This window comes from Zootermopsis nevadensis, unplaced genomic scaffold, assembly GCF_977971745.1.
Source record: "Zootermopsis nevadensis isolate Lab colony 2312 unplaced genomic scaffold, Znev_1.0 Znev_ptg000017l, whole genome shotgun sequence".
Classification (NCBI taxonomy): domain Eukaryota; kingdom Metazoa; phylum Arthropoda; class Insecta; order Blattodea; family Termopsidae; genus Zootermopsis; species Zootermopsis nevadensis.
In genome coordinates, this window is record NW_028259149.1 from 14,635,755 (window position 1) to 14,656,538 (window position 20,784).

At 37.0% G+C, this 20,784-nt stretch overlaps 2 protein-coding genes across 5 annotated transcripts; one reads left to right on the forward strand and one right to left on the reverse strand.

Annotated features, from left to right (window-relative positions):
- Nucleotides 1–79: 79 nt before the first annotated feature.
- Nucleotides 80–17,883, forward strand: LOC110835677 (fibroblast growth factor receptor-like 1). 4 transcript variants are annotated; one of them, XM_087350575.1, is made up of 7 exons: nt 80–242; nt 4,637–4,732; nt 7,214–7,368; nt 9,725–9,944; nt 10,993–11,177; nt 11,993–12,164; nt 12,399–17,883. In XM_087350575.1, the coding sequence occupies exons 2-7, from the start codon at nt 4,654–4,656 to the stop codon at nt 12,707–12,709; spliced, it is 1,122 nt and encodes a 373-aa protein (XP_087206701.1). In that variant the 5' UTR covers nt 80–242; nt 4,637–4,653; the 3' UTR covers nt 12,710–17,883. The 4 variants fall into 4 exon arrangements, with proteins under 4 accessions (XP_087206701.1, XP_087206702.1, XP_021931852.1 ...); XM_087350576.1 differs by lacking the exon at nt 4,637–4,732 and having other exon boundaries at nt 82–242; XM_022076160.2 differs by lacking the exons at nt 80–242; nt 4,637–4,732 and adding an exon at nt 4,842–5,779.
- Nucleotides 17,884–18,979: 1,096 nt separating this feature from the next.
- On the reverse strand, nt 18,980–20,401 carry LOC110835678 (AN1-type zinc finger protein 1). The gene is made up of 2 exons (XM_022076162.2): nt 20,021–20,401; nt 18,980–19,777 (listed from the first exon to the last, which is right to left on the reverse strand). Exons 1-2 carry the CDS (start codon nt 20,399–20,401, stop codon nt 19,331–19,333), a joined length of 828 nt encoding a protein of 275 aa, XP_021931854.1. The 3' UTR covers nt 18,980–19,330.
- Between the last annotated feature and the right edge of the window lie 383 nt (nt 20,402–20,784).

A 20,784-nucleotide genomic window follows, 5' to 3' on the forward strand; every position in this document is an offset into this window, starting at 1 on the left:
TACAATTATCTTCCTAATCACTAGCGCCATACTTAATATAACGGGCAGGCATGGAAACTGAAATCGTCTGTTATCGGCTGCTTCGTCAGCGGCGGCGGAGGAGAGCTCTGTGTGTTTTAGTTATCTTCCCTGAGTTGGCTTGAAAGATGTACAACATGCAGCTTTTATTCTGAGAACACGAGTTGTGAGCTACAATCTGACCGAAGGAGGCTCCTAACATCAACAGAAACGGAATAAAAAAGGTAACAACTGATACCAGAAGTAGCACATTGTTGTTTGTTAATTCGATTCAATCAGCATATTCTCACAAATAAGGTGTCTGTCCTTGCCCCTTTCGTTTCGCTTGTGTCAAATATAATGAGCTTGCAGGTTAGAACCGCGTCGTCTATTGGGAACTATTCCGAAGTTTCGACAAACATTGCAGTTGCCATCTTCTCGTTTTATGTCTTCTGTTCTTGAAGACTGCAACTGCATTGTTTGACGAAACGATGCAGCTCAAACCTGGAAGCCCTTCGTATACAATAACACAATACAGTATGAATGCTAGAGAGGTATGTAGTTTTAATAAAATCCTCTGGGGTCATCAGCCCCTGAAGATTTTATTAATTCGGTTCGCCGTGAAAGTTTTAGATCGCACAGTTATATTTTTGTTCCGTAACAGTGACAAGTGAACCTGAAGAAAGCAGTAACGTTAAATCTCGAAAGCAACACAGTTTATGACGTAAATATTTAGAATCGCGGTTCATTTAGCCTACTACAGCTCAACATTTAGGACTGTTCGCACAATTAACGTTATTGAAGTTATAGTGCTATTTGTGGTTTGATTAATAAACAGAATATGCAGGTTTTTCTGTCAGCCGCGAATTCAAGCGTCCAAATCGAGAAACTAATCCGTTAAATAGGTCTGGTTAATGTGAGAAACAACAGCGTAGTTGAAACATATTACATTTGTTATTGAAGGCAAATTGTGGCATATTTTGATTTGTCATAATAGAACAAAGGTTCAAAACTGCTACAGCCTGCCAGAGGATACGATCCAGTGTCAGTTAATCTTATTCACAGCCAGTCTTCGCTAAGATCTGTTTTAATATCACATTCTCATGTCCGTGGTTTTTTAAGTGATTGAATTCGGAAAGGTTTCCTCCGAAATTGATAACTGAGTAAAGTAGCAGGCTTGCGGCATCATGCATGCTCCGGGTTCCATTCCTGGGGACTGGGATCTTTCGTCAGATGCTCAGATATGACCGGAGGGGGGGGGGACTTCGTCTAGTTCATAGGTTAAGGGTTATCGCACACGTAAGACAAACAGTCTGACGACTGTTTCGTCGTTCGCACATAGCCCTTAAGAACATATAGAGATGCGCACACTGTTACGAGTGGCAGTCGGTTACCTCTACCGACAACCCCGGATTTTTCTGTCTACCAACTGTCGTTGGCCCTTCGAATTTTATGAAAGCGCGCAGACGAACGACCTTTCAGTCGCATTTGCAGACAGTAGACGATTGTCAAACATGGATTTTGTTGAAACTGCTATAGTAAGCGCACTTTAATGCTTGCCTCTGATGTTACGCAAAGCATTTTGTTTGTGAATATGAACCTGATAAGGGTGTGTTGTCTGGTATTTGCAAATCGTCGTGGGCGTACGTTAAGTATATCACGGTCATATGTGAATTCAGTTTTATTTTAAGTGCGAATACAGAGGCTGGCGTGATTAAATCTCGGGGGATGGGTCACGTGGGACACGTAACATGCATGGGAAATTTTTTTTATCGAATGGCGACTTCTTAACGCAGCAATTCTTCTTTGTTAATAAGCATTGCTACGATAAACATATCTTTCGCGACTCAGGAGGTAGATGAAGGCGAAATTTAGCTTAGGGCTGTATTAAATTGACTAGCGTTTCTATAGTTCGGGGCCCATATTTAACAGGGGAAACGCTGGTACAAGGAAAATAATTTATAATCAATGAAAGGGGAGAAAAACAATAAAGTCAGGAAGTTACATTTCCACACTACGTTATTCATTAGGCAGGCGGCCCTTTGCTTTACTGTAGCACGTGATGAATTAGTGAGCGTAGACGGGGAACGATTTGAATTACAGGAAATTTATGGACTAGGTAGAAGATGCAGGCGCTCCTAATATCTTGGTATAGGAATACGTTTTAAAGAAGACCACAAAAATTAAGTTACATCAAGCTAAGTACACAGCGGAGAGAAACTTCACAATTTGAAATTCGTGCTCAGTAGAAGCCTTTTTATTAATTCTGTACACGGAGTGAACACACAGGCCTGATAGGAGGTCTTTTGTGTTTATATATTTCTTCGATTCCCGGCGGTGCCCGAATTTATAACTTGTGTTGGGCAAGGCCGTGGTCTAGGCAACACGGAGTTTTCCTCCGGGGGATTCCCCGGTTTCTCCGTGGCATCCCAACAATTACTCCATTCACACACAGAAGAAGGCAATGGCAAACCACTTCTGGATCATCTGCCAAGAACGTATATGAACAGGTCCCAGTCCGAGAAAGGGATGGAAGGACCCTGTTCATATGGACCTGTCGTCAGACAGAACACTAAATAAATAAAATAAAATAAATCTAGATTGAAAGTTGGTGAGTGAATTTAATTTAGATTTATAATTGTTCAGAGCATGTAACTAAAAACGTACTTAATTGATTTTTTTTTACAAAAACCGCTCATCGTATAAGTAAATGGCAGAGGAATAATGTACATATAAATCTTAATGAATATGGATGAAATATCCAATTTAAACTTTCGCAAACGTTAGAGTAGAAACATTGCTTAAGAATCGGATCCCGTCTCTGTGTTACTTGTCAATATGTGGACCATTACCCCTTGGAAAGAAAAATAAAACATCTTATTAAAACAATGAATAAATTACAGCCCCGCGTATCCCCAGTGCGAGGATGTAACATCACAAAGACGTAGTTGGGGAGGGGGGGGGGGAGTTGTATATTTTCTCATGTCGTCATGTGTAACATTCTGTCGACATCATTTAACAGAAAGAAACACCGTTCCGACTTTTAAAAATATGAAATAATAAATAAGTTAAAATTTATTATACTAAAAAAAGTACTTTTGGAGTGCTGCTCTCAGAAATCACGGAAGTGAAATACGGTTTTGAAGAAAGAACTCGTGAAGTTCTTTAGTAATACACGCAAAGTAGAATTAATTCTGTGGGGACCATAAATTCAGACTTTCAGACGTCTGCCAAATCCAGATGCATTTTCGGTGAATAACGATGTTTACGTGTAAAGAATAACGCAGATACGAGGCGGATAGGAAAAATGTGACGTGCTCTAACTCCGTGGAGCAGAGTCCTTGAGAACCTGACAGTCGCTTCGCTGGTGAAGATATTCCCTGCCATGCTTACAAGAGCCCGCCATAGTCGTTATCCTGAGCTAGATGAATCCACTCCACTCCCTGATACTCAATTTCTTTCATATTTGTTTTAATGTTATCTTTCAACCAATGCCTTGGAGAGTGGAGATTATATTGGACCGATAAAACCAAAATTAGATCGAAATCCTCCAGATGTCTGCAGTTGTTACGTTTATGAAGTGGGTGGACAACGCGGCCCTCCCCCCCACTGCGTCTTCGTTTTATGTGAGTTGTACAAAGAACGCACAAGTGAAAGCCCGGAGGCAAAATATCGAAGTATCAGCTGTTACATTTAGTTAACTTTATAATGATCCAGGCACCAAACCTTAGGCCGACTCAGACACTCGCAGAATTTGGGTTATAAAAACTGAAACACAGATTCCTTTTGTTAATCCAATGCAATTTTAATTCCATTTGTCGTTATGTTTCGTAATTGTCTGTACTCTTTTATCTGCGGTTTCTATGTCCATTTTCGGGTGACGTAGATTTGTTTTGTTCGCGTACCCCCAGATATAATTTCTTTTCAACTTGTTACTCCCAAAGTTGGTGTATAATAATTCAAGTTATACATAGTATATAATCCACATCTAAAATAAATTAAATAAATTACATTACTCATTATTCAGTGTTTATCATAAAATAATATTTTTTTAAAAATTTCACGTACCCCCGGGGGTACGCGTACCCCAGGTTGAAACCACTGCTCTACACCCCTTCATGGCGCGTTGATTATGGACAAGGGAAACTTTACGTCAGGGTTTCACGAGGAATTTTGAAGCCCATATGACAATAGAAAGAAACTGAAGTTGGCTTAAGTACCTTTGATAATCGAATTAAGACGTTCGATGTTGATATGTTCAGCAGAGAATCATTCAATAAAATGTTCTCGGGAAATCGGCCGCGTTAACGGGAACCAACTCTGTCCCCCATCATCAGGGTTCTGATGCGACTGGATACCTCGGAAGTCTCAGATACTAGAGAATCATTCGTTGTATATGTTTTTGGTGTGTTGTAATAAAATAAGTTTTCCGCATGCTGCATATGGTTATCAGAAAGAGCAGGGCAGTTTTCTTTTTAATGAGAGCTGAAGATAACTTGTATGGAGAAAAAAAGAAATCTGCTGCAAAGCGATATGTCTCGTTCGTAGCATAGAAAGGGTTATCATCAGATGCGTCAGTTCGTAACAAGTCGTTAAGAACGCCAATAGAACGTGTTCATAATATGAATTGTGCTTACAGGTGGATTTGTTTCGAGAATGTCAGTATTGTTTCAAACGCACCGAGTTGCTGCCATATTCTATTGGTCATTTCTTGTTGTGGCCGGTCAGAACAGAGGTAAGCAGGCCTATATAATTTTAATGAATATAGCAAATTAGGTCGTTACACTCCAGATAACAAGACCGCCAGGGAACTGTTTACAGCACCGTGTTTTAATTCAGTTGAAGCAGCTCCTTACTTTGGTTGTTTCTTTAGTTATGTAATTACGATTTATTGTGTTTTATTTATTTCTCTGATGCTTATAACAAGTGACTTTAACCAACTAACTACTTGACTGAGCGTTTGAGAGGTTAGTTATTCCGAGTCATTTATATGTGTGGTTAAATCCGTTTAAGATCCATTTTAATATCATCTTCCCGTTTACACCTGTTTCCCATTTTGTTATTTTTATAAGGTTTTCCAGAGCCATTTTTCTTCTCGCTTGTATGTCATCCTCTGTTATCTCATCTTTCTTGGTGTAATCTTTTAGTAACATTAGCACTGCTTTAGGAAAGGAGATGAAAAGACGAAATACAACACCAAATGGCAGTTTAATCTTGTACTATCAGTTAATTTATTTGTTGTTTATTTATTGATACTGTTAGTAGCTCTTATCATATAGTGTTGAATGACTGGAGAGAATGCGGAAGGAAGCAGCTTTTGCCTAATTTAAGGTACTATCCCGGCGTTTAACTTTGAGAGACTGAGGAATATGACGAAAACCGCCAGGATGGTCGGTCTCCGGACCAAATATTTGAACCCGGAGTCTCCTTGATACGAATCACGAGTGATAACCACTTAGCCGTGACGTTCAACCTGAAGTTAGAGTCATACGATATTGCACATTGTTGATAGTTTCACTCAAGATTGTGTTGTCTGATACCGGAGTTGTGTGTATAACCAGGTTTATTAAACTGCCGGTTTCTGGCAGCGAAATGGAAATCTTAATACAGATTTTCCTTTTCGCTAAAGCGGTCCGTTCTAGTTCTTCCAGTAGCGTTGCCTCTGAACAACGCGAGGGCCGACGGGTTTCGTTATGGTAGCCAACAGTAGTTTTGTTTCAAAGTTGTAAATCCTGAAGCTGTTTTCTTTCATCGTGACGTCGGTTGCCAGTCTGTTGGTTATGTGAGTGAGGTTAAGAGGTGGCTGGGCAGGCCCTGAGACCTAATATCGTTGCAGAAAAAAATATCTTGTATATCTCACCTGTTTTCTAATCAATATCTGTACCACAACGACCATTTCTCGATACCAGGTTATCTCAATAGTTCACTTTATGATGTTGACGAATAGCTTACTTCCTTTGAAGGTCAAGAGTGGAAATTCGAGATTGAGATTCACATGGCGGTGAAGATGTCGATCTTGGTCATCTTGGTTGTAACGTTGTGTGGCCTTGAGTTAGCTAACCTATGTTTTGGTGGAACATACTGCTACCATCTTCAGGATTGGAGATGGAAGCTGTACAGTCTTCTGAAACGTTAGTTTCTACCAACTAGGCAACAGAGTGCTACAACTCAAGAAAAGTGTAAATTAACATAAAAAAGAGAAATTTAACAGAACAAACATAAAACCTGTTGTTGAGACTGTAATCCTTTGTGGTTGTCATTAAAAGAGGTCACAGAAATAGTGGATGTGTTTATGTTATGAAAGCATCTTGAGATGATGACTAATTTTCTTTCGTTACTGCATTATTAAAGTAGAGGTTTAAATGGGCCACTTACAGAATGGGCCTGGAAACTCCCTCTATTTGTTACCAAATGAAATGAAAATATATCAGTGGATGTATTTTAAATAAACTTGCAGTCATGATGAAATTTTCTGCCAGTTTGTTAATAGACCTATTAGCTGATGAAACAGCAGATACAGTTACAGTGGAACATTTTGTTATTGGTGTTAGGAATACTTGTGAATGGAGGACGTCCTAAAATTGGAGCTATTAAAGAATGTTATGGGTTATGATTTAGTGGAGACTTTATTAGAATGCTTTCAGAAGTACATCTTCAAAATTGAAATCCTATGAAGACTTGGATATAATGGTATAATGAAAGTAAATCCATGGCAATATTTTGGAGCTCCTTATTACACATTCATGGCAATATTGTTACTGAAATGATGTAGTGTGGGCCAAATGGTTTTGGCTGAACATGTAGCACTCTGAGCAGAAATGAAAAGTCTTTACAGATTGTTGGTTTGAAATGAGAAGACTTCTTGGGAGACCTGGGTATAGAAGGGAGGAAGGATACTATTAAAATGGATCTTAGAAAATTATGGTGTTAACTAAATTCATCTAGCTCAGTATAACATCAAGTGGCAGGCCTTTCTGAATACAGTGCCAAACCTTTAGATATGAGTACTACAAAGTACCTTTTCAGGGAAGATTCTGTACCTTTGAGTTACCTTAGTTAATTAAAAATATTTTATGTAAGTCAGATTTTGCTGAATAAATGTGAGAAATAACTGTGTAAATTAATTACTTGTGATAACCCTAGTCATATTATATATAATAGTATGTTCATAAAAATGACTTGACTTTTAGATGAACTTATCTGCTTTTGATTGAAGACTCTCTAGGTCAGTCTGTGTTTACTCCGTCTTCTCCAGTACAAATTATGGTGCCTGCTGGGACTGAAGTACGTCTTCAGTGCTGCAACAAGGGCAGGCAAGGCTTTTCATATCAAGAACACTGCAAATCACATGATGTCATGTGGCACTATAAGGTAAACAGTTGCCCGCCATTTTTTTATATTGTAGTCCAGCAAATGTCAAGCTTATTTTTGATTAAGTATCTTCAGTTTTAAACATTATTATGACAGTTATAATATGCTTACCTTTTTGGCAGTCTTCACACAACAGGATACACATAAATCAGGTTAGTTCAACATTTTTCTCCCCTCCAGAATGGCTTCCTGTTTGATCCAAGGGCCAAGAAACACCTCCTGGTATTAGTTTTGAAAAATAATAGCCAGTTCTCATTGTCCGTAACAATGCTTGTTCAGTAATGACAAATTACCAAAGCATATGCCTGCAACATCTTGTAGCTGACAATTTTTACCTGGAAACTTTTTATTTTATGTTAGGGATTTTTAGTCAGTAGCGTGTTTGACACTTGTACGTGAAACAGCAGATAGATAAGAATCACAATTTTTTTAAATTCCTTGAGAGTAAAGAAATTAAATGGGCTTGTAGTAACAAATTAATTGACGTCTAGTTTTGTGGGCGTATATGGCGCCTGTTATGTAAAGAAGTAAGCATATTATAACCATTTAACAACATGATGCTCGAATACAATATTATAATAGGCTATCTCCAAAATACATAGGAAGCTTCAAATGATCTGCAAAAGGTTTGTGACAATGTTTGGCCCATTACATCCCATTTATGGTATTATGGATTTTACCTATTGCGAAAAATATATTTAATAAGCATAACAAAGCAAGCTGGTGAAAGTGGTAATACTTCTAAACATTTTTATGGAATATGCTTATTCTCAGCAAGAACATGGAGTATCCTGGAGGTTTTTATTGTGTTTCTTAGTCCCTCCAGGCAAATGCCTAGAAAACAAATGTGTACGTATGAAGAACAGGATCTTGATTAAGCCAACAAAATGCTGCCAACTATTTCTCCCATTTATGGAATAGACTCTTCCATCAGCGGCAGTATGTCGGAGATATTATCAGTAGGGAGGAAGAAGCCAAGTGAATGCAAAAAATGGAACAGCAAGTGATGAAATTATTAAGGAATGAGTGAAAGTACTTGGTTAGCAGATGAGTGTGACAAGTTTTGTACACTAAAATTAGTATGTGTAGCATAAGTTTAGATACATACTCAAAAATTTTGCCTTTTTGTTTACCCTCGGTATCTTACGTGTGGTATTTCACGCACCATATGACATTTATATACTTTAATAAATAAATGTATACCCAGATATGAAAGATTTTGTTTACTGCCAGCCCTGCTATGATGCTGATATTGGTGATGGACAGAGTGTTACGCTCCTAACAGGATTCATATACGAGGGGCAATCAAAAAGTTCCCGGAATTGTGGTATAGCACTGTAATGGTAGGACATATGGCAATGCTTACCTAATCACCTTCAAAGTAGGACCCTTGCGCACATCCACTCACTTGCTCCATCCATCCTGCCATTGTTGGAAGCACCGGCGGAAGGCTTCGTTTGGAATCTTCTGGAGTCCGGCCGTCACATTCGACACATAGCTGGTTGTGCAGCAATTCCTCGCCGAGAAAAGCATTCCCGTCATCACCCAACCACCATACTCTCCAGATCTCGCTCCGAGTGACTTCTGGCTGTTCCCTACTCTGAAAATGGGCCTCAAGGGGACGCATTTCGCAACCACGGAGGACATCAAATCGAATGCGACGGCCAAACTCCAGAAGATTCCAAACGAAGCCTTCCGCCGGTGCTTCCAACAATGGCAGGATGGATGGAGCAAGTGAGTGTATGTGCGCAAGTGTCCTACTTTGAAGGTGATTAGGTAAGCGTTGCCATATGTCCTACCATTACAGTGCTATACCACAATTCCTGGAACTTTTTGACTGCCCTACGTACTTATAATCTTTAGGTTACTGGTTGTCTGTGTACTGACAAGTTTTGGTATGCTAACAGCTGAGGTTATTATTGAACCAGGAACTTCTGTAGGAGTCATGTTGGGGAGATCATTCTGTAGTTTTTCATTGTATCTTTTCCTGCTTGCCATAAGCTTGTTCTAACCTTTCTAAACTGATAATTTGTTTTATACGCATATTTTTTTTAGAAACATAAGTAAAATACAATGTATAGACTTATTCTTACATAAGATGTTTGGTTTCAGTGGTGATCCATGTGTAGTGAAGAGTTTTCTAGATTGTAACACTGTTGTATCAGACAAAACTTCTGCCATCTTTATGGAACCTACCATCTCAGCTTCACTTCTGCCATGAAGATGGAAGCAGTGTGTTTCTTCCAATACAGAACAGTATGAAAGACTGCATGCTATCATAGAATCACTGTTAACTGTTTCTTGTACTAAAGGTGGATTTGTGGCTTTCCAATTGAAATTTGTATCTTAATTTCAGAGGTGTGGGTTTGGACACAACTTCACCCCATGTCAGTCCATATCAAGTAATGAAACATGGACAGCCATATGTGGGTACAACCTCAACCCATGCCGAGCTACCCTGGTTCTAAACATAACCACAGAAGGAGATACTGGACTATACCGCTGTTTGATGTCACACCGAAATAAGACGTCAAAAAATTTCAAAGTCACTCAGACTTACGAGTTGGAAGTTGTTGGTAAGCTGATATGGGGATAAGAAAAATGATGTAACAAAGAAATTGAAAAAAAATTACATAGATTGGAGTTTTACGGTTTATAGTAAATATCTAATTTTGTTAGGATGATTAAATCAATAAATGTGATGCAGGGGTTATACTATCAATTTTTTAACAAGGAGTTTGCACCAGTAAACTATATTTTCAGGTACAGTAATGACTCATACATATGATATAAGACAATCTGCAGGTTGTTCAGTATAGTGTTGTGAGCAAATACACAGGTTCCCTCCACATTTGGATGGGTAAGATGTATCAGTATTTTTATACTTCTGTGTCTTACACACATAAAATCACGCTATTCACATTTTGCTTCATGTAGTTAAAACAAATGGTATTAATAACTTCTCTAGAGTTACTGACTATGGTATGGCCTTCAGCTTGGTAATCTCAGCAAAAGCTTGGCTTTTCCACCCCTAAGGCCAGCCCTGGGTGTGAAGATATGAAATTAATAATTACACTAGCTAGGAATGGTTCAAGTTAGGATTTTTGTGGACATGATGATGAACCATTTGGTTCTATAAACACATAAAATTTATTGACCAGCTGAACAACTATCAGATATTAAAATAACCTGCACTTTTACGGTGAAATTTAAAGGTTTATGACAGTGGTGCAGAACATTGCTTGTGACTGTTTTTCATTTTTAATGTCAGTTGTCTTTTTATTTATTAAAACCATGTTTCAGAAATTAATTCTATTTCTATCTTCAGGTGGCTGGGGAAAAATAAATTCCTATTCTTTTGGCCTCTCCCATTTCCATTGTTTCAGGGGCCACCTGATTGATGCTCATGGACCACTCCTCTAATGTGTTAAAGTGTGCAAAACACAAATTAAGTAACATGCTACCTGTATTCCATAATTTTAATGTTTAAAGTTTAGATCTTAACTATCTGTTATCTGAAAAATTGCAGACAAGTGGAGTTTATTAAGTGGCCAGTGGGTTTGAGTTCTTTTCCTTGAACCATAGCTATGATTACATTAACACAGAATGCACTGATCTTTTCAGAAATATTTGGTTCACCAGAAATTCTACAAGGACAGCCAAGCAATGTGACTGTTCAGAAAGGAAAACCTGCTGTTTTCCAGTGTCGTGTCCACAGTAAAGTTCGCCCCGTTTTCTATTGGCTGCGACGCACAGATGGCAGAACTTCAAATGATGGTCTAATACCTTTTCTAAATGATACATATGAGGTGAATACTATTCATTGTCATATATTAAGAATGTCCATGCAGACATCTGTCATGTACCTAGTCATGATTATTGGCACTGCTGATCTTTTATGAAGAATGAACAATTTAATACAGTTTTGATTGGATTAATAAGCACACAGTATTGCTGTGTCTATATAAGAGGCCATACAGATCACATGATGTTATAATCTGCCTCGTGCCGGTCCATCAGTTGTCTTTCAACAGTTGAAGTATAAGGATGTATTTTTCATAAGTGCAAAAAGTATTTATTGTTGTACACTACCTGGCAACTTGTTCTTATTTAACTTGCCAGAATGAGTTAGGGATGCATTTCCAAATTCTCCTGTGCCAAACTAATTGACAGTATTTCATGTGGTGAACCCTTTTTGTGAGCCATTTTTCAGGAGATATTTGGAGTTCAATTTGAGCTTAATGGAGAGGGAATGTTATATTGGATCTGTACAAATCAAAATTAATTTTGTTTGGCATCTTTCTTGCATAGATCCCCACCCCTCAAAACTAAATATCAGCTAAATCTGTTCTTAGTTCACAGATGTAACATAGGGACAGATTCATGACACCAACCCGTAATGTGTCTGTTTTATGTACCTCTTACAAAAAGTGCACAAAAATGGATGCAAAATAGAATACATCAAATTACAAGTGATTCAGTAAGGTCTGAAACAGAAGATTAGAAATTGTGATATTTAGAGGCTTTTCTTTTATGTATTTAATGGAAATGATGCTAGAAGGATAGGTCTGCTTCATTATATTCTTGTATTGTCTCAGAACAGTTTGACTTTCTGTGTTTTCAGCGGATGAATTCAAGTGGAGAGCGGGAATTGGCAGGTGAAGTGTACATCAGTAAGTTGATTCTTCCTCGGAGCTCTGCACTGGACAACGGCTACTACACATGTCTAGCAGTGAATCTAAAGGGATTCCAATATAGAGGTGCATACTTAACAGTCCTGACACATACTCTAGAAGGTGAGAAATTATGCTCTTCTGTTAAATTAGGTGTAATTTATGTCTAGAATGCAAATTTCACTATGAATATTAAACATAATTAGTAGAGCATGAATTGCAACACTCAGTGATTTCTTTGCAGCAAGAAGTTTACATCTACTATAAATGAACACCACAGAAAAAATCACTTACATATGCATGCAGAAAATGTGTACCCCATTCAAATACACCTTTCGTCTATTTGTTTCTCTGCAGAACGCACTTCCTCAGACAGCACACCATCATCTTCACTTCCACTGCTGTTCCTCATCCCTGCTGCACTAGTTTTAATACCAATAATGGTCTGGATGTGCTGTCACTGGAAACAACGCCGTCGGAGAAATAACTCCCCAAAACATTCCCAACATGATTCTATAATTATAAATGAAACGAGACATCATAATAATATTCCTCTCCATAAAGATCAGGGTAATGGGAGTGGTTACAAATATACGCCAGTAAGCACCACAGGACCCAGTGTTTCAAATGACTGCCAAAGGAACCGTAGCCACACACAGTATGTATAATGTAATGTGTTCTGTTTGTGTTTCAATTTGTAACCCATTCACTGCCAATCTCAAAGTACCTTTTGCTCTTATACTTGGTTTTATCTTATTCATTTACTCCTAGCGTACTGAAGTTGCTCTTGTTTTATGTCAGTCTTTGGCTTCCCAATCTCTGCCATGTGTTGTCTCACATTTGTGTTACTGTGTGTGTCCCTTTGTCTACAGACAACACCGGGCATAATTCGCCAATGACAATTTATGAATATGTTAAGTTATGTATCGTGAACACTTTAATTTTATCACCACGTTTAAAGAACAAATTTAAAATGTAACCTACTTTGTCATACTAAAATTGAGATAATCTATTAAATGTCATATAATACCTGAAGGGGAGAAAAAAGAACATAACCTGAGGATGGTGCTTGCAAAATATGTCAATGAAAGGGTTATAAGTATTATGTTTTTCGATTTTACGTGACTCATGTTACTACAGTTGTATAGTAGAAAGACAATATACTTGCTTTACTGAGAACTTTTCAGGCTGTAAGTCATGTCATCGTTGGATAAAAACCCCAACATTTTGGAAGCTGCTTCCGGTTATGAGGAGCTTTAGTTACTTATTCATTCTTAGTTTATTTAGCGACAATGTTCCAACTACATCAGTTGTGATGTGAATGTAATCATGATTATCAATTATGTAAGAATTTGGAAGGCAATGGTCATGGCCATTTTGAAGGTACTATTCTGACATTGGCATAGATTGAGGGAAAACATGCAACATTATGATTCAAACTGGATACTCCGCAGTACAAGACGGACATCTGTTCCGTGAGAATTTGGTAAGTAGGTAGAGGACAGTGATCTATGGCCATATCAGTAGCACCAAGAACAAACAGGTCAAGGCACGATGCTTGTCTGTGTCAGAGGTGAGGGGTGGATAAAGCATGAAGATTGTAACCCTCCAATGCAGAGCCACAAATTATGCTTCATCAAACTTTAGAGTAAGGGGAAGATAAATAAAGATGTCACATCAATACTGATGATGGGAAAAGGAGCTAATAATTGTCAGGAGGTTTATTCAACAATGACAGTTTTCATCCCATGATGACTTCAGTGATTTATGTTGCCATAAAAGTTTTTCATAACATGTATGCTTGTACAGCACATGATTTGCAGGTGCAGATAGAAAGGAGTGCAGAGTGAATGTATTTAAGGAATTTGTATATATGTATGAATGATTTAGCATCAAAATGTGGCAGATGGGAATGTTGTTATGTTCTTCCATGATCTCAGAAATAGTGGTTTTATGGACTGACATAACAGTCCAATGTAGTGTGATATATGCTTTAACTTTCTCGTGGTAAAGCACAGAAAATTAAATATTTTCTTGACACTACACAGTATGTCTGAAGATCAGAATATTTAACTAAAAACTCAATTTTTTTTTTAAAATTATCTTATAAAACATAGGTATCTATTTCACAGTAAAAACAAATGTTTACATTAACTTTTTAAGGTTGGTGTATTATGACAATGCCTCTAAACTGCTGGACTCATTAAAACTTCGGAATTCATTCTTGGTTTACTGCCTTTAGGAAATGTGATTCACTTGGTTATAAAATTCCCTGCTTTTATGAAACCAAAAATTCATTATTATAATCATTAAAATTTGCACCTGCACTCTTCATTCTGAGCCAGTTCATTGTAACTTATATCTCCATAACCTGTAAGAAATGTGTCTTCTTTTTGAGTCCATAAGTCTTGGAAATGTTGCAACCAGGATTCCTTTGTTATTGGATTGATTTTCACTGGTTCTTTTGTATCATTTTTCAACATTCTAATGATTTTGTATGTTTTGGTCATGGTTTTGATTCATTGTTTTCTGAACTTGATATAAAAGTATTCCACATATCTCTTTTCTGTTGCACTTCTCTTTTTGCTACAGCCCTATATCTTTTGTATTCAATTTCATCTTCTATAAATCTCATTGATAAACTTTCCTTATATGCTTCTCTTTTATCTTTGGCGAGGTGTTCATCCCATTTCCCTAATTTTTTTCTTTGACACCATTTCCTTTCCATTCCAATGCTTTCTTTTCCTACTTACTTGAGTATTTTCTTTAGGTTTTCCCATTCTTTTTCTGTATCGTGGCTCTGTTCTATTTCTTGTGTTAGGATACTGACTCTTCTCTCAAACAACCATGTTATGCTTGAATCTTGTAACAGATCTACTTTAAAACTAATTTATATTGTTCTTTTAGTTTGGCATTTGAGGATCCATCTTGGAGGTATTGAAATAGGTGATGACAAGATAACGATCAAATTCAATTTCAGGCCCATGATATACTCTTGTATCAAGTACCATATCTGATAATTTTACATTACAAACAATATAATCAATTATATGGATGTTTGTCCTCTAGCTGGCCAGGTGGATATTTTTCTGTTGGAAGAAAGTGTTCATAATTTCCATGTTGTTAAATACAACGAAATCTATCAATTTTTTTCCATTTCTGTTGTATGTGTTTTTGCCATGATGGCCAATATTGCTGTGAATTTTGCTATTACCAACTACAGAATTAAAATCCCCCATTATAGTTACCATATTTGATTTGTCTTGTTCAAAATTTGTTGTAGTGTGTTGTAAAAGGTTTCATTTTCTTCTTCTTTCCCTTCAGTTAGTGTACCATCAGATATCCACATGATAGGTTTAGTCTTACTTGTGTATCTATCAGGTTCTGTTTGTTTTCTTTTGCCTAGAAAGTAATATATGCCCCTTTGATTGGTTGCTAGCCAAAAGAAGGCGAGTCCAGTGGTAGGGCTGCTACCTTTCTAGCATCTGGACCTGCTATTACATACAGCATTTCCTCTGTACTTGATGCAACAGTTATACTGCTGTGACTCGGTCCCCAGAGGATTTTAGTAGGAAAAGGCTGCACCATGAGAATTGGCAATTGGATAGGAGAGGCTATAAGAGGTGCATCACTATGCCTTGCAACCCCACTACTTTAGTATGTTTTTGAAATTGATCAATAACTAATAAACATACCTCATGTGTGATTTACCACAAACCTGCATGGCACTCATTTTCAGCATAGATAATATTCAATCAAATAACCCACCCATAGAGAATTTGGAGTATACTGTCACCATCCATTAATGTTTTCATCAGGATGAGCCACCTTACGACAAAGCCTCCTCCAGCATTCTCCAGTGTCCTTAATTTGATGAAATTTTTGATGCGTCTCTACTTGCAAATCTTGCCTATGTCCTGGACCCAGATTTTATCCCTTCTTGTCTGACCTCTTATACTCTATGGAAACTTTATCTCTGCTGCTAATGGTCTGCTTGCTGTATCTTAATCCATTTCCAAGTTTTCTCCATATGTCAAAATAATAAGTAATACATTTTATGTAACATAAGTTTCACCTTTTCTGAAATATTCCAGTTCCAAATTATATTTTTAACAGTGTGCTAAAATTTTAGAAGCTGTGTGGACTGTCTTTATTACCGTATTAGTTTTAATATCCATGACAGAGAATTTATATTGTATACACAGATATGTTAATTGCAGGGTATTTATTTTTGCTTTGTTACATGTGTTTCAGTATTAGCAAAGAACAGCTACAGGATTACTTGTAGGGCTTTATTGCACTGATGTTTGTTTACACAGACCTATATGATGTAATAGGTTTTCAGCAACTGAACTTTCCATCTAAGTCATAAATTTGTTACCAGCTCTTCTTTTCATTGTAAAAATATTATTATTGAATGCAGAGCACACAAAACTTACTGACCTTTCATCTCCTCACATTGTATATGTATGACTTTCGGACTGTTTTTGGGTCTGTATTTCCTCACTGGTAAATGACTGTTCCCAGCACAGTTCTTGATAAGAGAGCACCTCAGCCATTGATTCACTTGAAAAGAACTGTTAGCAAAAAGGTAAACTCAGAGACAAAATCACTTCCCCACAATGTCTGATGTTCAAGATGATCAAGACTTGTGCTGGGAACATTATAAACATACAGAACTGCAAACTTTTGATAAGGCAGCTTTTATAACAAGAAAGCAAGCAGAAGATTCTTCCAACTGCACCTTGTAAAAATGGATATTATGTTTGTCTCCGACTACAATGCCTTGGTACATTCTAATCAGATGTTAGTCACCTGTTTTAATACGTGTAATGTAATAATTATTCCACCAGAACTTTAATAATAGGTAAAGATGGTATGCAGTAGATATATTGCAGTTCTGTATATACAGTACCTGCTCTGCCATACAGATTACATCAGTTATGTTTTATATGTACTTCATTTGTGTTTAGTGCTTTATACGGTTTAAAAAATCAAAGAACATTTTAATGACGATATTTCGATTGAAACCATTCCTACTCACAATGTATGATGTCAGTTATTGACAAAGAACAACACTTATCTTTGATGTGGTGTTTGTACACTTGTATATACCCTGCAATATCAATAACATCATAATATGTATGAATACGTTTCAGCTTAAAGGAGATAAGGTGAGGATGCGAATAGGATTCATTTAGCTTAGGACGGGGTCCAGTGGCAGGATCTTATGAACACAATGTTGAACCTTTTAATTCCATGAAAGGTGGGTAATTTCTTGACTAGCTGAGTGACAGCTTTTCAAGAAGAACTCTGCTGCATGGACTTACAAGAGCAGGTAGTAGCTGACACAGTACCAGCATTTTGTAAATATTAGTGATTTTAACCAAGATGACATAATAATATACCACCATATATAATGTGTAGTATTAAATTTTGTAAGGCATTACACACATTACATATTTTAAGAGACACAGCTGAGGAAATGTAACAAGTGTAACTGACATGTAAAATGTATGGTAGAACATGCATGCACTGATTATACTTCAGAACTTGAAATGTGTCTGTAATGTAGAGAAAAGTGATAAAATAGTCATATGTTACTTTTTAAATTTATTTTACAAGCACCATGGAAATGTTTCAATATGAAGTTACCTGTTATACATCTACATATTCTGTATGCTTGACAATGTTGGTATGTGATATGTTATTTTTGCTGGTTGCTAATCATTTTTGTACCTGAAACAGGACATTCATAATCCTGTGCTGACTGTACCATAGTTTCAAATCAAAGAGGTATTACTATTATTCTTATGTAAATAAAATTCAATGAAGATGTGAACTGATTCACAAAAGTATGTAAAATTTATTTTCAGTATACACTGACTACTGCACATGCCATATGCATATACCTGCCGAAACTCTTGTTCATCTTGGGATTAGATGATCCAAGATCATCTACACTGAGCTCTGATAATACAATAGTAGGTACTTGTGGGTTATCGGGACACGTCGCTTTAAAAATAGGTTAGGTAAGGTTAGTTGTCATTTATTGAAATCAAATATAATAACTTTCAAGTATATGTCATTCATCCACACACATTAACCTAACCTATTTTTAAAGCGATGTCCCCCGATAACCCACAAGTACCCAAAGGTATATTCTGTTTGAAGTATGGGAATACTAAGGAAGGATTCTTTACCTTTGCATTAGATGGAGGTGAGTGGCCATTTTATCAGGAATGTAGTCCTAATATAGAAGTTATGGCACAGCCTAGTACACAGTTCCAGGCTGAAGGAAACTGATATGAGGCCATTTTTATTACTTAATGATACACAACTCACAAGATGGACATATATCTACATAAAGATGCTGACATCCCTCCCCTCATGAACAGACACAAAAAATCAAGAATGTAAGACTTTTATACTATTTGCATAATTTTTCTCTGTTGCTGCAAGCAATCTGCACATTTTATATTGTTTTAGACCAGGTATCGCTGACTAAAAGGAGTGTCAAGGCGAGGCCCCAGCACACAGAGCAGTCCTGAGCTTCACGCTGCTGTCGTTAGTTAAGCATAATCATGACTTAGCTAATCCAATCTTAAAACAAAAGGCTCGATTCTTGTGCCTATCACCAGGTCATGAGGGTCATGGAGGTAGATACCTGTAATTTCTAGATTTTATCTTTGAATGCAGGTGAGGGCTAGCTTTGCACACTGACTGCTTCAACACAAGTCTCAACCTAAGCACTACAGACAGCTTTATACATACAAGATTTTGGGAATATATGGAACACATGGGTGAGTTTCACACTGGTCATTTTGTCTCCTGGGAAAAGGTCCAAAGTACCCACTGGATAGGATGATAGATCATCTGGTTTGGAGATGCAAGTGAAGAGAAAGATCTTGCCCCTAATGAGAATAAAACCATAAATGTTCAGTTCTAGCTAGTCATTTTACTTGACAGCTGTAGAGGAAAGGAGATAAAAATAATAACCCTTTCCTACAAATAACACAGCACAATGCAAAATTAAATGTCCCTTGCCAAGTTTAACAAACTAACACATAGCATATAAAGGACATTTATTTAAATTAACTGGCCTTGTAGCTTCAGGATACATGAACAGAAATCTGCTTTCCCACTGTAAACATGCAATGTTTATTGAAATTACATCTAACTGCAGAAACTATTACTTTTCAAGGTTTTGAGTAAAAACAATTGCAACATAAATGTTATGAAACATAACTGGTGTTTAATGTCTGATATTAAGCACTTTATACTATACATTAATCTATATACTGGTCCAGACATTTGAGACAAGAATCAGGATCAGTTCCTGTTATGTATTCTAATATCAAAGTCTCTCCGTCCATCAGTGTCCCACCATTTAAAAGTTGTTCTAGTTTTCTTTCCATTTCTGTGCAAAGTATTTGTCCATCATGCTGGTGAAAGAGTCTCAGTTTTTTGGAAGCAGTTTCATTGTTTTTGTTTGAAATATCACAAAGATCTGCAACTGAATCTATTACCCTTCCTATGGACCACTGCTTTGCCACAAAAACAGCCTTACTGTTTTTCTGAACTGTCAGTGGAAGATAAATTAAGAAATATGCTCTGTCTGTAGTTGGTATCCCTTTAGAACCTACTGCTTTACCCTTCAGCCTCATCAGCTGAACTTTGAGTACAGTTTTATTGAGCCTTTCTTTCTTCTTTGCACGATTCAGATTTGTATCCACCTGTAAGAGAATAGGCTGCTTATAGTTCATTACATTTCAGTATAAACATTCTAAAGCAAATCTAAAATGAATGTCCACTGACTGCATGACCTGGAATTAGGTAGTTTTATGATAAATTAGTTTTAATTTCTTAGTGTGTTAAACAACTGCAAATAACTGGTTCTGATGAGTCAACCATAAAGCTAACAATAAACCAACCGCATCTACAAAATTAAGCCTGACACTTTTTCTTTAACTACATACCTGACGATCTACCTCAGCCTTGGCTATTTCAAATTGCTTCTTTGGAGATTCCCACTTGTCCCTCTCCTTGTCTCGTGTTGCTTGGTCCTTATCAATGCAACCATGGTGACGATGTTTAAGGCAAAAATGCTTCTTACAAACTTGGCAATATATTTCAGCTGAACTTAGTACACTGCAGTCACCATATGTACAGTGGTATTGCTTCATGGGTTCAACAGCTTTTCTAACTGATATAGTGCTATCATGTGTACACATGTGTTTATCTAACATATAGTGATCTTTGCAGAATATTAGTTGGCAATGAGAACATATGAATGGAAGAAAATCTAACTGCTTACATTCTAAACGTGCACATCTCTTTCCGAGGCCAGGAAGTTCCATTTCTCTGCAACAAGATGTCAAATTTTTAGATTCTTAACTTTAATGAAACATACAGCCCAGTGATATGGCAGTGATGCTCTATGTTTGTATTTGTAATGTACCTGGTTCTTATCTCATTCAAGTTATCAACAATCCTACCTGTTGTGAATGCTTCTTTCATGGTCCTTACAAATTCATAAAAAATTACAATCTTCTATTTCAGTGCTACATAATCTCTACAGCTGAAACAGCATGTTAGATAACTATCAATCAGGCTAAAATTTTGAACTGCATAGTTCTCTGATTATCAATTTTCTCTGAATATAGTGAATAACATGACATAAGACAAGACTGGAGATGTCTACATGTGTTTAACAAATATTTCCTTGCAATACTTCAACCTT